Source organism: Mytilus edulis, chromosome 14 (assembly GCF_963676685.1).
Source record: "Mytilus edulis chromosome 14, xbMytEdul2.2, whole genome shotgun sequence".
In the NCBI taxonomy this organism is placed as follows: domain Eukaryota; kingdom Metazoa; phylum Mollusca; class Bivalvia; order Mytilida; family Mytilidae; genus Mytilus; species Mytilus edulis.
Genome location: NC_092357.1, coordinates 46166958 through 46181504, shown reverse-complemented (window position 1 = coordinate 46181504; position 14547 = coordinate 46166958). Strand labels below are relative to the sequence as shown.

General features: G+C 31.7%; 1 protein-coding gene across 1 annotated transcript; it reads left to right on the top strand.

Moving 5' to 3' along the window:
* Positions 1-262: 262 nt before the first annotated feature.
* Positions 263-13815, top strand: LOC139502475 (ficolin-1-like). The gene is made up of 5 exons (XM_071291955.1): positions 263-675; positions 5774-5898; positions 6689-6785; positions 8491-8655; positions 13235-13815. The coding sequence occupies exons 1-5, from the start codon at positions 438-440 to the stop codon at positions 13333-13335; spliced, it is 726 nt and encodes a 241-aa protein (XP_071148056.1). The 5' UTR covers positions 263-437; the 3' UTR covers positions 13336-13815.
* Positions 13816-14547: the final 732 nt, after the last annotated feature.

Sequence of the window (14547 nt, the reverse complement as noted above, 5' to 3'; positions counted from 1 at the left end):
TGATAAATTGTTGTTAGTGCCAAATTGAATCTCTTAATAAAAACAGTTTGTTAAATATGTTTCTCTGAAAAAACGTTTTGCGAAAGTAATTTCAAAACGATGTGTTTTCAACCAGAGAAACATCAGATAGTTTATGATTTCTGACGCAACTTAACATTTTCTCTAGACATATGATTAATTGTCTTCTAATTGATAAATTGTTGTTATTGCCAAAATGAATCCTAACATGTACTGTCGAAAAGTGCATATAACAAACACTTGTCCTCAGAAACACATATTGTTAAACAGATTTCACTAAAACACGTTTCGGGGTAGAATTTTAGTCGAAAAATAGCGCTAGCCATGAATTTGAATTTTATTTAGTGTATTCTTACGAGTCTGTGTATATACTATATTGCATTATTTATCTGTTCTGTCATTGTACAGTTATAGCCACAATGTTGTCTTTAATATTGTGTATTGGACTTGTATATGGATCAGTTATACCCGAAAACCCGGATACGGAAGTTGAGATGCCACTCATCAGTAACGACGATGTTCCGCTGGTTGCTAAGTTTGATACTAAAAATCTGAATAAGGCAATAAAGACATACATTAATAAAACTATGGAAAAGACTGTTCTGCACCATTTTTCCGGATTAAATATATTGGATATATTGTCTAAAATTAAGACAGGTAATTATAAATATCTTTAGTATGTTAGTATAATATAACATCAATAACATCAATAAGGGTTTTGTAGAACTATTATTTTTTCAAAGAATTAAATTATCAATGTTACCAATTATGTGTCAATATTGTATCAATTGTATGTTATTCAACTTGATTTTATACTTCGTTATTTGACGTCATTATTGAAAAAAAACATTTTTGAATTTTCATTATCTAGCGTAATATCATAATCAGTCTGACTGTTTTATAAAATTGAGCATTGAAATGGGGAATGTGTCAAAGAGACAACAACCCGACCATAGAGCAGACAACAGCAGAAGGTCACCAACAGGTCTTCAATGCAGCGAGAAATGCCCGCACCCGGAGGCGTCCTTCAGCTGGCCCCTAAACAAATATATATATATACTAGTTCAGTGATAATGTATCCATTTCAAACAATAAGTAAATAATACAAGACTAACAAAGGCCAGAGGCTCCTGACTTGGGACAGATGCAAAATTGCGGCGGGGTTAAATATGTTTTAGAGATCTCAACCCTCCCCCTATACCTCTAGCCAATGCAGAAAAGTAAACGCATAGCAATACGCACAATAAAATTAAGTTCAAGAGAAGTCCGAGTCTGATGTCAGAAGATGTAACCAAAGAAAATAAACAAAATGGCAATAATACATAAATAACATCAGACTACTAGCTGTTTACTGACATGCCAGCTCCAGACTTCAATTAAACAGATTGAAAGATTATGTCTTCATCATATGAATATTAGGCAAAATCCTTCCCGTGAGGAGTTTAGTGTCATACCATCATAAAATATATGAGAAGAACATAACCCGTGTCATGCCAACAACTGGTTTTTAAATAAATGTGCCGATGCAAAGACCCTATAAGTGAATCAATATTAACGCCAAAATATGCAATCTTTAATGACCTGACAACAGTATCGTAACTATGTTCCTTCTTAATAAGTCTATTTGAAGGTTTTGTTAGCTTCTGAGGTGAAAACTGACACTTTTGTGCTTTAACATGTATAAAAATATTTCCATAAAATATTGGATGTGAAATACCTGAACGTATAAGAAGTCTGCATGTTGAGCTATATTTACGAATGACATCCTTATACCGATGATAAAATTTAGTAAATGTTTTGACTAGTTTGTGATATCAAAAACCCTGGTGTAATAATTGTTCAGTAATACATAAATTTCTGTCATTAAAATCTAAAACATTGTTACATACACGAGCGAATCGTAAAAGTTGAGATATATAAACACCGTAAGATGGTGACAAGGGAACGTCATCATCTAAAAATGGATAGTTAACGATAGGAAATCATCTCTTTTTTCATTAATTTTAGTATTAAGCTTTCCGTTAATGACATAGATATCAAGATCGAGGAAAGGGCAATGGTCATTGTTAGTATTATTTTTATTTAAAGTAAGTTCAACAGGATAGATTTCTTTAGTATACATACTGAAGTCGTCATTATAGAGAGTCAAAATATCATCCAAATATCTAAAAGTATTATTAAATTTGTGTATCAGATGTTGTTTCGATGGTTTTTGGCTGATTTTTGTCATGAATTGTAACTCATAGCAATACAAAAACAGGTCCGAAATAAGTGGTGTACAGTTAGTTCCCATTGGAATTCCGATAACCTGACGATATACGGAATCTCTAAAGCGAACAAAAATTTTATCTAGTAAAAATTCAAGGGCAGATATAGTATCAAAGCATGTCCAATTGACATAGTTTTATTGTTTATTGCTACTAAAAATGACCTTAAAGAGTTTGAACATATATATTCACATTCTGACTTTTAAATGCCCTTTTAATTAGGTGTGTGAATTTTTTTTAAATGAGAATGTGAGGCAATGTGGTATATAGGGTAGAAAAATCAAAACTTGAACAGATTCAAAATCACCAATATAAGCATGCAATTTATCAAGTACTTCCAACGAGTTTTTGACACTCCAAAAGTAATTAATTCCACTATTTTCGAAGGCCTTATTTGAACAATTTATTATCAGGTTTTTGATTGTACCAAGTGAACTGGTAAGTAGAATAGATAATTTAGTAGTTGAACAATGGCTTGAAAACGAAACAAAACTATATTTGTGAGGTGTGTTGTGTAGCTTCGGAAGCCAATACATATTTGGGACTTTCATTGTTTTAGGTTCTGCTTGTAAAGCGGTAGCTAAAAGTTTATGTTTGTTACAGATGCCGTTTTCTGAAAATGGAGTCAGTTGGAATGTTGGTAAATTGATAATTTCTTTTTGTAGAACCTCCATGTAAAATTTATGTCAAACAATAGTAATATTATTAGCAGCTTTATCGGCCGTCACAAAAACAAATTCCTTGGCTAGTTCTTTTAGTTTATGTTTATAACGAGAAAGAGGTTTATTTTAGTTATTATTAAGAGTGAAATGTTCTTTAAAATGTTGAATACGTATATCAACTATGTTCATTACTGAATTAAAAAAAGAGTCCAAAGATTTTTTGTCAGCTTTTTCCTGTTTTATCCATTTCAAACAGTAAGTACGGAGTGAGTCGTGGATGATATTTCGACACTCATTCCAATTAATAATTGACGAAGGACAATATTAAGTTCCTTTACTGAGGAATCATTTTAATATTCGGTCTTCAACGATGTTAAGATCTCCTGTTATAACATGGGAAATGGGTCCATAAATGTATGCGGAATTACTGCAATTACATGAAGTAGGTGTATTTTCACTTTATTAACATTAAAAAATGTAACTGGATCTAAACATTCTCTTGACATGCTTAAGTTTTCAAACAATTGGAAAGTTCTGGAATGCGAAAAGAAGAACAAAGTGATACGCAATAAGTACTTTTTTGAAACCCAGATCATATACAACCTTGCAAACCGTTCACCTGTTTTTGTAAGAAATAAATGCATATCCTAAACCAACATAAATAGCTATTTTTATATGAAAACATAATCTAGCTTTATTTGAAGTACAATAATTGTTTTGATTAATTATGTCATCTTTTAAATTTTTACGATAAATTAAACTTTGACAAAATCTACTACCGCTGTATTGTTCATCTTTCTCACAGAATATAACAATATACATTTATTTCCGTGCCTGAGGGAGATATGGAGATTTGTTTATCCAAGAAAAATCATATTTCACGAGGGCATCGTCCGAGGGAAATATAACTTTTCGAAGGTGAACAAATCTTCATATCTCCCCAAGGCAAGGGAAATGAATGTTTTATTCCACTGCCTATACCTTTTTTTAACTTCTGAACATAAGATATTAATTTACATAATTGTTTTCTTATCCGTTTTGTTTGTTTATAATACATGTATATAACATACACAATGATAATCAGTAACGATCAAAAGTTAATTATTTATTCTTTTCTGTTTGTTTTTAGATCTAAAATAATTTTTAAAAACGAAATTGCTATTCTATCTTTAAAAAAAGATCAAAACCTTTTAAACATTTACCGCGGGTAACGTTGCACAAGGCAATGCCGACGTTAATAGGAGAATATGATACTCAAAGTGGAATATGAAGTTTTGTTCGACGTCCCGTGGGATAGTTTTAACCAATCAAATGTTGTTTTCGCTATCAAAATCAACATGTAGTGGAATAGTACATATTAAGAAATAAAATATCATGAAGGTGCTAAAAAATTAGAAAACCAAAATTAACGAACACCAAGGAAAATGTAGAACGGGAAGTCTCTTATCAAATGGCAAAATCAAATGCTCAAACACATCAAACGAATGGAAAAATATCTGTCATATTTCTAAACTTGGTACAGGCATTTTCTTATATAGAAAATGGTGAATAAAACCTGCTTTTATAGCAATAGCTAAACCTCTCACTTGTATGACAATCGAATAAACCACAAGTATCACGAGTATGTACATCAAGCTGTCATATGGTGACTTTAATTCAATGTTTGAAATTCTCTATCACAACGGGCAGCTTAAATCAAGGGCCCTACAAAAACTGCTTTAATATGTTGTAATTTAGTCGATAATATAGCCTAGATGTTTCATAAAAAAAAATGTTATAGTTGGTCTTAATCAAATGCATTACGTCAATTTTATAAGCTTTTGTTTCTTAGCTTCATATTTGAGATCAATTGAACAGAAGCAACAGTAAGTTTAAATAGCTAATAATATTCGAACGCAATTGACTTGGATGGTTAGTTTTCATGCTAAATATTGCTTCCTAGTGTTCCAAGTGATAACGTTGATCTCACCCCTACGAAAGTTTACGGACATATTTTGGTTTACAGTCATTGGTTATCAGTGTCGCAGATTACCACTATACGGTTAGCAAGTCGTAACGACAGTCCCGTCATTTTTTATTCGAGTGTGACATACTGAACGCAATTTATCGTCGCAAAGAGAGATACATATGACATGTATGAGTCCCTCCTCTCGGCCATTCGTAGCGGGTAACGTTTCTTTTCTTACGGCAGAAAAAAAAATGGCAATCCTAGTCATTTCAGCTAAAAGTTGAACTAACCTTCCAATTGCGGGGTTCGATCTTACAACCTCAATTTTGACAGACAAATGATACTGTACATAAACTACTTAGACCTCTCGGATACTGAGGCACTAACACATTATAAAAAGTATAAAACAAATACAGAGCTTCAACGAAAATTGAAAAACTGACAAAATAAAACGCTATTAATCGACAAAACAAGTGGGAAAACAACTGCCATATTCTTGACTTGGTAGAGGCATTTTTTCGATGAAAATGGTGAGATAAACCTGTTTGTATCGTTAGCTAAACCTCCAACTTGTATGACAGTTGTTTATAGTTCCGTTAGATAACAAAAAAAAAAAAAGCAGGATCTGTTTACCCTTCCGGAGCACCTGAGATCACCCCTAGTTTTTGGTGGGGTTCGGGTTGTTTATTCTTTAGTTTTCTATGTTGTGTCGTGTGTACTATTGTTTTTCTGTTTGTCTTTTTCATTTTTAGCCATGGCGTTGTCAGTTTGTTTCAGATTAATGAGTTTGACTGTCCCTTTGGTATCTTTCGTCCCTCTTTTATACTTAAAATTGAAATTTATATCATTTAAAAAGATTGTACAATTTCATTATACAGAAAGATATCCTAGAGATTGCGAAGATATCAGAGAGTCAAAAAGTGGTATATACAAAATATATCCTCCAGACATCCGTGGATTTGAAACATACTGTGACATGAAGACCGCAGGCGGGGGTTGGTTGGTAAGGTTGATTTTAAGTGCATTTACCAATGATCACAAGTTTAACATTTTTAACAGTTAAGAATAATCCGTTTCACTAATGACAGCGGATATGTTAAAATTTTCGACACTACAATTTTGTTTCCTTTCTCTGAATGTGACGTAACGAAAAAGACTTATTACGGAATTTGTACTAACAGGAGTGATATAACCATGAGTATGATTTAATGAATGTTACCTGGAAAATTGTAAACCAGAAGTAGCATTTTGTACATCGAAAGAAGTTGTGGTTTTATCTCAAACAAAGTACAAAGCAAACGTGTATTTTCCGTATATTTTATTTAAGCTCTTATCAAAATTGTAGTTGTTTTCTGACAACTGAAAGCTCTTTTTATCTTTGAATTCACTTATGAATTTTTTATATTGATGCATTCAGTGTATTTGGTGCGTAATTTCAATTTACTTTCCTATCATATTGTCAATCAGCTAATTGTATTTAAGTCTTTTTTCTCTTTGATAAAAACAATTAAAAAAAAAGAGAATCCCGTTGGTGATACTTAGATCAGAACATATACAACCAAAAGGATGGAACCGAATGCAGAAGGTAACATTTTTCACAAGCAATAGTAACCCACTCATACGTATTTCTCCTGTCAATTTTTCCAAAAAAAAAAGTGATAACTTAACAATTAAACACAATGTTAAAATAATATTTTTTTTTTTTAATAAAATTACGATGATTATATTTCAGACAATTTAGTATCGTACGAAACACGTGACAAGTACCAATTACTGTTTATTGTGAATTACAGGTTTTCCAGAAAAGGCAGGATGGGAGTGTTGACTTCTTTAGGAACTGGACGGATTACAAAAACGGGTTTGGTGACTTAACAGGAGAATTCTGGTTAGGTAGGAAAGTTTATTATCATGCTTTAGATCAAACAATAAGATAGACTGCACTATTACTGTATTAAAATTTTATGTCAGTCATATTAGTAAATACTTTTAATATTTGCGCATTTTGCTTTGAATATGAATAATTGTCATAGAGAAAAAAAATGAAAAAAAGACTATAATTAGATAATATTCATTCTCAAGACATCTTAGTGTACAAAACATGCAAACGGGACGAATTTTTTTATTTCCCTTTTAATAATTTTCCTTTTTGGACGGTGATGTCCCTTTGACATCATCTTTCTGTGTTTATATATAACTCGTTTGCTATGCCCGTGTCTGTTATTACGTTTTGGATTTCAGTGAACGTTTTCTATGTATTAGTGGTAAAATATTAAGTTAGGTATTTCGTTACCACAAATTACTTAAAACCTTTGCTAAATTCTTCCATAAATTTGGATTTGAAGTTTGATTGTACCTGTAGAAAACTAACTTCAAACGGGATACCACATCCTAATTTTGACGGAAATGTGTTTATCGAGCCCTGAAATTGAGATGCAATTAGGGTAAACCTATCGATCCTTTAAGTAAACTTATTCTAAAAGTTACCAATTCAACACTGAAACTAGATGTTTGAATATTGTTGGTATTAGTATTAATATTTACTTTGTTATCAGTAATAAAAACAAACTAAATATTATTTTTATATATACATACATGTTTGCACATTCATGGCTCTACAATATGTCGGTACCTGTATCTTGGCATTGCACTAGGTCATGTGTTTGACTATTAATGACATCTTAACACTAAATCTATTGCATGTTGGATGTGTACTGATTGATATTTTAGTATTAGATGCGTGCATTTTATTTTTATTAAATCTCTTATTCAGTGATTGTAGGGTGTTTTGTGTGTATCATATTTGTTTTGCATTCATTATTTTGTACACAAACTAGGCAATCAGATTTCTCGTTTGAATAGTTTTACATTTGTAATGTCGGGGCCTTTTATAGGTTACTATGCAGTGTGGGTTTTGCTCATTCTTGACGGTGTACGGTGCCCTACAGTTGTTACTGTGTCATTTGGTCTCTTTGTTGAGAGTTGTCTCATTTGCAATCATACCACATATTTTTATTCTTAAATGTTAAACATATTTGATTTTTTTTTCATCGAATGTTTTGTTTTTTTAGAGAAATATATTGTTTATGAAGAAATGTAAAAAAAAAATGCCTTTTTAAAATTATCGTTGCTGGGTTTTCATAATGTCGTTCATGACTTTTTTTTTTATAATAAAAATACTTTTTCACATAAACAAACTTGGCGGATAACAATTGCTACTTTCCAAAACATTATACATTTAAACCAATCAAAGCAATTGAAATAAGTTTGTCTCCAAAACTTTGTATGTAAACTTGAAAATTGTTGCATAATTTAACTGGAAAAAAAACTTTTACATTTCTTTATGTATGTGAAAATCAGGTTAGTTTTTAATTTTATGCAGAAATGTCCAGGTTTCTATTTTTCATTCATTTACAAAAATATTCAAGTAAACATTCGACATTCTAAAGCAGACATTCCAACTAATATATTTTTTTGGTGTGTTTTTGTTTGTTTGTTGAATTCTTTTTTTATTTACTACATTTTCGAAACCCAGTAACGCTTTGACACCTATAACGATATAAGACTTTACATATTTTTCATTTTATGTACCTTATAGGTAATTCTAAAATCCATGAAATTACCACAAAAAATGAATATGAACTGTACATACTAATGGAGGATCTCGAAGGAGAACAGAGATATGCGAGGTACAAGACGTTTTATATAGGAGACATACAGTCAAAATTTACTTTAGAAATTGGAGGCTACAGCGGAAACGCAGGTTTGTGACCTTTTTTTTTTGTCTCGCAATGATTAAGGGACCAGTTATAACCTAATGGGGGTCTTGGAAGATATTAAGGGGTGCCTTGAAAAAATTTCGACATCAAATAGGGTATCAATTTTTTTCAATACTTCAGAGGGATATTCAAAATACAAAACTAGACCAATTCTGCAGGCCTATTTCGAACATGCGTGCAAACGATAACCAATTCACCGAGCATATTTCGAACATGCATGCGAGATGATAACCAATTCACTAGGCCTATTTTAAACATGCGTGCAAAATGATAACTAATTCGACAAATAGTCTGATTCAGCTGCACACGTATTTGTAGCAGTAAGTTCATATGTTATACCTTTATATCTTGAAGGGTGAAAGAACCTGTTGTAGGACGTCGTGATTTTAGGCCTTTATTTTTTCGCTGGAATTAGGGATTGGGCCTTTATTTTCGTAAGAAATCGGGAAAATTATTATTTATACTGGAATTAATGCTTTATTTGTTTCGGTAATTCTAGCTGAAACTCCCTCCTACAGACTCTATTTTGTGTGATTAATGCGCTTCTGACGCCTAATTCAAAATGTATTTATAAAGCTCCTGACATGTTTGGGTATATAAACCCTTGGCTTTCAAATGTTAGGTTTGATCGTTTTTATGAACTTCAAGATAAATTCATCAACGCACTGATGAAGCCGGAAATTATTAACTGATTAAACTAATAACTGTTTCCTTATAAGATTGTATGCAAAAAAAAACATGATCGAACATATATTAGAACGATTTATAATTAAACTATGAGTTAAACATGACAGTTATATGTGATTTGTTTTCCTTATGACCTTCAGAGAATAATGCACCTTATTCAATTGTTTACTATATTGTTCATTTAGTAATGGTTGTTATCATTTATTGAAACATACATAGTAAACCTCCTATAACAAGGTGCTCCGAAAATAAATATTGCGACGTGAATATTTGTGTAATTGTTTAAACTTGCAAGTTGTGTTACTTGTTTCAAGCAGGCGACAAAAAATGGCCACTGGAAATATTTTTTCAGAGAGTACCCTCAATTTAAGATTATTACCGTAGTACATGGTTCATTGAAATCACACATGATTTTATTGATCGACCTATTCATTCCTTGTATGATGTCAAATTTAATTACCCTGTTCATCCTGCAGACCACAGCAATTGATTTTTATGAAAACATCGTAATAATTCTTTCAATTTTGTCAACAAACCATCTAGAGGTATCTACAGTACTCAATTAGCAGGACTGTACAAGAATATAATATTAAAAAAATATGTAGGCACTTTTTATTGTTTTCAAAATAACTATACCATGTATTAGTAACCATAGACTAAAAGAGCTCTCAATCTGTCTGAAGTTATCTACCGTAGGGTACAAAAAAAAAACTGGACTTAGTGCCGTTATTCAATTATCTAACAGAAGGAAAAATATTGGCTCCTTATTTTGATGCTAACTTCAACTTGTGCAATTTTCAACGTTAGGCCTCACCTTTCATGTAAACAAATCTATTCTGAGATATTCTAAATTATCAGGAAAGCACACAAATGAATAGAGACAGACAAAATATAGGCACTTTTAATTATTGTCGACATAAATTTTAATAACAGTATATTTATATATAAAGAACACAGGATTTATTTCAAACTTTCCACCCTGAGGTACAAAAAAAATGAATGCTGTTATCTAAATAATATAATATTCTAGACATAGGGACAACTGTGGCACTTTTATCAAAGCCGACAACACAGTTTGAAATTTTAATCACTTCATCTTCATGTCAAACAATCCACACTAAAATAGAAAGTACTCAATTTTCAGGCCAGTAAATGAATATTATAAAAAAAAGACAACATACTGGCAATTTTTATTGTTGTCGGCACACGTTTTAGTAACCGTAGCTACATACGTTTAGAGCGTTCAATTTGTGCAAAAGTATCGATCCTGAAATGAAAAAATTAAAAAAAACAAAAGTGCTGTTACATATTAATATGTTAGAAAAAGGTAAACAAATTAGCACCTTATATTAAAATTGACAACTAATTTTGCAAATAAAACTTAAAGTCCTTTCCTTGCATGTATAAGATCCAATTCGTGGTATAAAAGTACTAATAAAAATGTAAACAAAATGTATGTCAATTATTTAATCAGCTGATTATTCCCTGGGTAGTCAGTGGATTGTAACAGGGTACGTCAAGAGAAGCTTGGAATCTTAATGGTTTATGTAACAAGCAATATTTGATGAATAAAATTATTATGTATTAAAAAAAAAAAAAAAAAAAAAAAAAAAAAATTAACGGTACCAATTTTCTTGCACCAGATGCGCATTTTCGACAATACATGTCTCTTCAGTGATGCTCGTTTCCAAAATATTTGAAATCCAAAGCTTATATTATACTAAATTATCTGGCAATTACATGAATATTGTAAAAACAACACTGTTGACACTTTTTATTGTGTAGACACATGTTTTAGTAACCGTAGTTTTTTATCACGTTTAAAGCTTTGAATATGTGTAAAACTATCCATCCTGAGTTACAAAGAGAATATCAGTTATATTACATACATTACAGTAGTAAGTGGCCCGCCCACCTATACGTCAGTTTCAGAGGGACCAGGCTTAAAGAATATCATAAATCCAAAAATTTGGTTTGCGAATAATGTAATACTTAAATAAAGTACCGGGCCACGTCCACTTGTATGTTTGTCCATCTGATGAGTTAAGCCTTTTTCAACTGATTTGTATAGTTCGTTCTTATGTTGTACTGTTATACCACTGTCCCAGGTTAGGGGGAGGGTTGGGATCCCGATAACATGTTTAACCCCGCCACATTATTAATGTATGTGCCTGTCCAAAGTCAGGAGCCTGTAATTCAGTGGTTGTCGTTTGTTTATGTGTTACATATTTGATTTTCGTTCATTTTTTTTTTACATATATAAGGCCGTTAATTTTTGCCGTTTGAATTGTTTTACATTGTCTTATCGGGGCCTTTTATAGCTGACTATGCGGTATGGGCTTTGATCATTGTCGAAGGCCTACGGTGACCTATAGTTGTTAATGTCTGTGTCATTTTGGTCTTGTGTGGATAGTTGTCTCATTGGCAATCATACCACATTTTCTTTTTTTATATTACATTATCATACTCTATTCTTTCTAACAAATATGGTTTGTTGCCTCATTAAAGACATAATATACAACTATTACTTAATATTCTATAAATGTGCACAGAGCAATAATTGAAGAAAAAAAACACCAACAAAACAGTGTATGTTTGACATAGTTCTAAAATCACTTCAAAGTTTAATGTACCTTGCAGGGATTTAAAAAGGTTATGGTCATTTGAAATAATTTTCAAATATGAAACATAAAATCAACAATCTTCCCACGACCTACGACTCTAAAATAAGAACAAGTTTTGCCAAATCTACATTTTGAAACTTTAAATGAAGATAATATGGCTAACTGAAATTCCAGCTATGTTTATGTATTATGCATACAAATATTATATACCTCGTTTCTGACACTACCATTCATGTTCATCAACTAAAAACCGTGTGATTACCATCAATCATTTTAAATCACATACATTTTATGCAGAAATATTTGATTATAATTTGAAAATAACTTTTATTCTTATTCGTATGCATAATAAAAAGAAGTAATGCACAAGAGCTCGGAGAAATCAACAAAATAAAAATTAAATAAAATTCCGCGAAAGTCTATTAATCTTTTTGCCGCATTAAAGTCATTTCAAAACATGACGTCATACAAATGAAACCGCTAAAGTTGAAAGTTTTCTGTTACGTGAACCATCGGAATTCGTATGATATTTTATTAAAACTGATTTTTGAGGTAGGTTTTGTTTTATTTTCTATTCTATTGCATTATTCGCATATTTACTCATTTCAGCAAGTCAACATGGCGGCTCCTTAGTTACAAAATGTCAACTTTTGATTTGACGGAAGCTTACGAGAAAAACATGTAAATAAAAAATGGCAAATATTGGGTTTGAGAATTTAAAGAATTAAAAAGTTTTTTCTAGCAGTTATTCACGAAATAACCGAAGAAAGCTACATATTTATAAAGATATTTGAGCTTTATCTAATAGGGAGTAAAAAAAAACAGCCACACACACAGCATACCCACCCTCGCTTCAGTTTTTTAATGACCGTATTTGTCCTATTAGAATCGAAATAATTCATGGAAGCCATAGATTGTTAGAAATTTACACATGGCCTGGGCCGTGATATTCGTTAATTTTATCCCTCACTAACGCTCAGCATAAAATTCGAATATCACGGCCCAGGCCATGTGTAAATTTCGAACAATCTATGGGTTCAATGCATTATTTCTTAAGTAATAAAATAGCAAAAAACTTACTATGTTCAATTTGTTTAGTTGGGGAAGGATCAAACGGACACAGCTCAAAAATAAGGCGAATTGTATTCCTGCATATACAAATATTTACATGAATGACATATGTCCAACGTATAATTGTAACTTTGTACCAATATCTAGACAATTTATTTGTGACATTTTCTATCTTTTATAGGGGATTCGTTGGACACAATCCATCACAAAAATCAGCCGTTTTCAACACTGGATAGAGACAGTTCGAGCAATTGTGTAGAGCAGTTTAAAGGTGGATGGTAATACGACAACTGTCATACATCTAACCTGAATGGACTGTATCTCAATGGTTCTCACCAGTCATATGCAAATGGTATTGATTGGTTCACGTGGAGGGGTTACAACTATTCCCTTAAGAAGACACAAATGATGATTCGACGTCGTCGTTAACATGATACTATATGTCATAACTGATGACACTGATTGTGATTAGACGTAGAAACAAATGATTTTTATTGTTACTTGGGGAATAGAAAAACAGAAATACATATCTGATGTCGTTTACAGCATGCAAAATAATTTCAGAACACTTATGTCAATCTTTCTAAATCGTATTATCAATAACTTTTTGCATTTCTGGACTTCGAATACAGTGTGCATTTTGAGACAATCTTATTAAATACATCTTTTAATTTAGCCAAAGTGATTACACGTATCTGGCACACATAATTTATTATAACATTTGTACACTTTTAAAATTCAATAAAGCTTGGTACAAAAGTATTGACAAATATGTGCCCACTCATTTCAAAATATATGACAGGAACGACCTATTGGCTATTTCTCTTCATATAATCTCGGTAAATTATCGACTCAATTCTAAGTGTACCAACACCATATAATACGAAATTTAGTTCTTCTAATGATTAACAAAGCATCTACATAATGCATGTCTTGAAAAGGGACATGAGGGGGAGTTGGTGCAGTTCAACTGTTTTCCATCACTTGTTTTTTTAACATTTCTTCCTTTATTAAAGTCCGTTATTTGATATGTTGTATCTTTAAACCCCTCCAAATATCGTTATACTTGGCACACCCGATTGTGTAATGATTGTTTCTACGTTGTGCTATTACCAATGGAGTTGTTACCTAACTGTTTATTGGGGGCGTTTTGACTTCATCAACTATGTTCAACACGCGACATACGATACAATGACAAAGACCATCTATGTTGAGAAGCCATTAATTCAGTGGTAGTCGTTTGCGATTAATCCCATGTGTTTTGAACATGAATAAGGTCATTGGTGTTCAAGTTTAAATTGTTTTAAAGCTAATCGTGTCTACATTTTGTATAAGCTTTTTATGCAGTATTGGTTTTGCTAATTTAGGAAGGCCGTCGGATATCTTTTGTAGCAAACAATATGTGGTATATAATGAATTGTGTGCACAATGACAAACACATTTTTAAATACATTTCTGAATAACATATCATATTCTTTATTCTAACATGACGTC

Excerpts from the sequence above, each read along its gene's own strand:
- LOC139502475 (XM_071291955.1), top strand. The coding sequence starts at position 438 with ATGTTGTCTTTAATATTGTGTATTGGACTTGTATATGGATCAGTTATA. Across the intron at positions 676-5,773 it reads ATTGTCTAAAATTAAGACAG|AAAGATATCCTAGAGATTGC; the intron begins GTAATTATAAAT and ends TTCATTATACAG. Across the intron at positions 8,656-13,234 it reads AGGCTACAGCGGAAACGCAG|GGGATTCGTTGGACACAATC; the intron begins GTTTGTGACCTT and ends TATCTTTTATAG.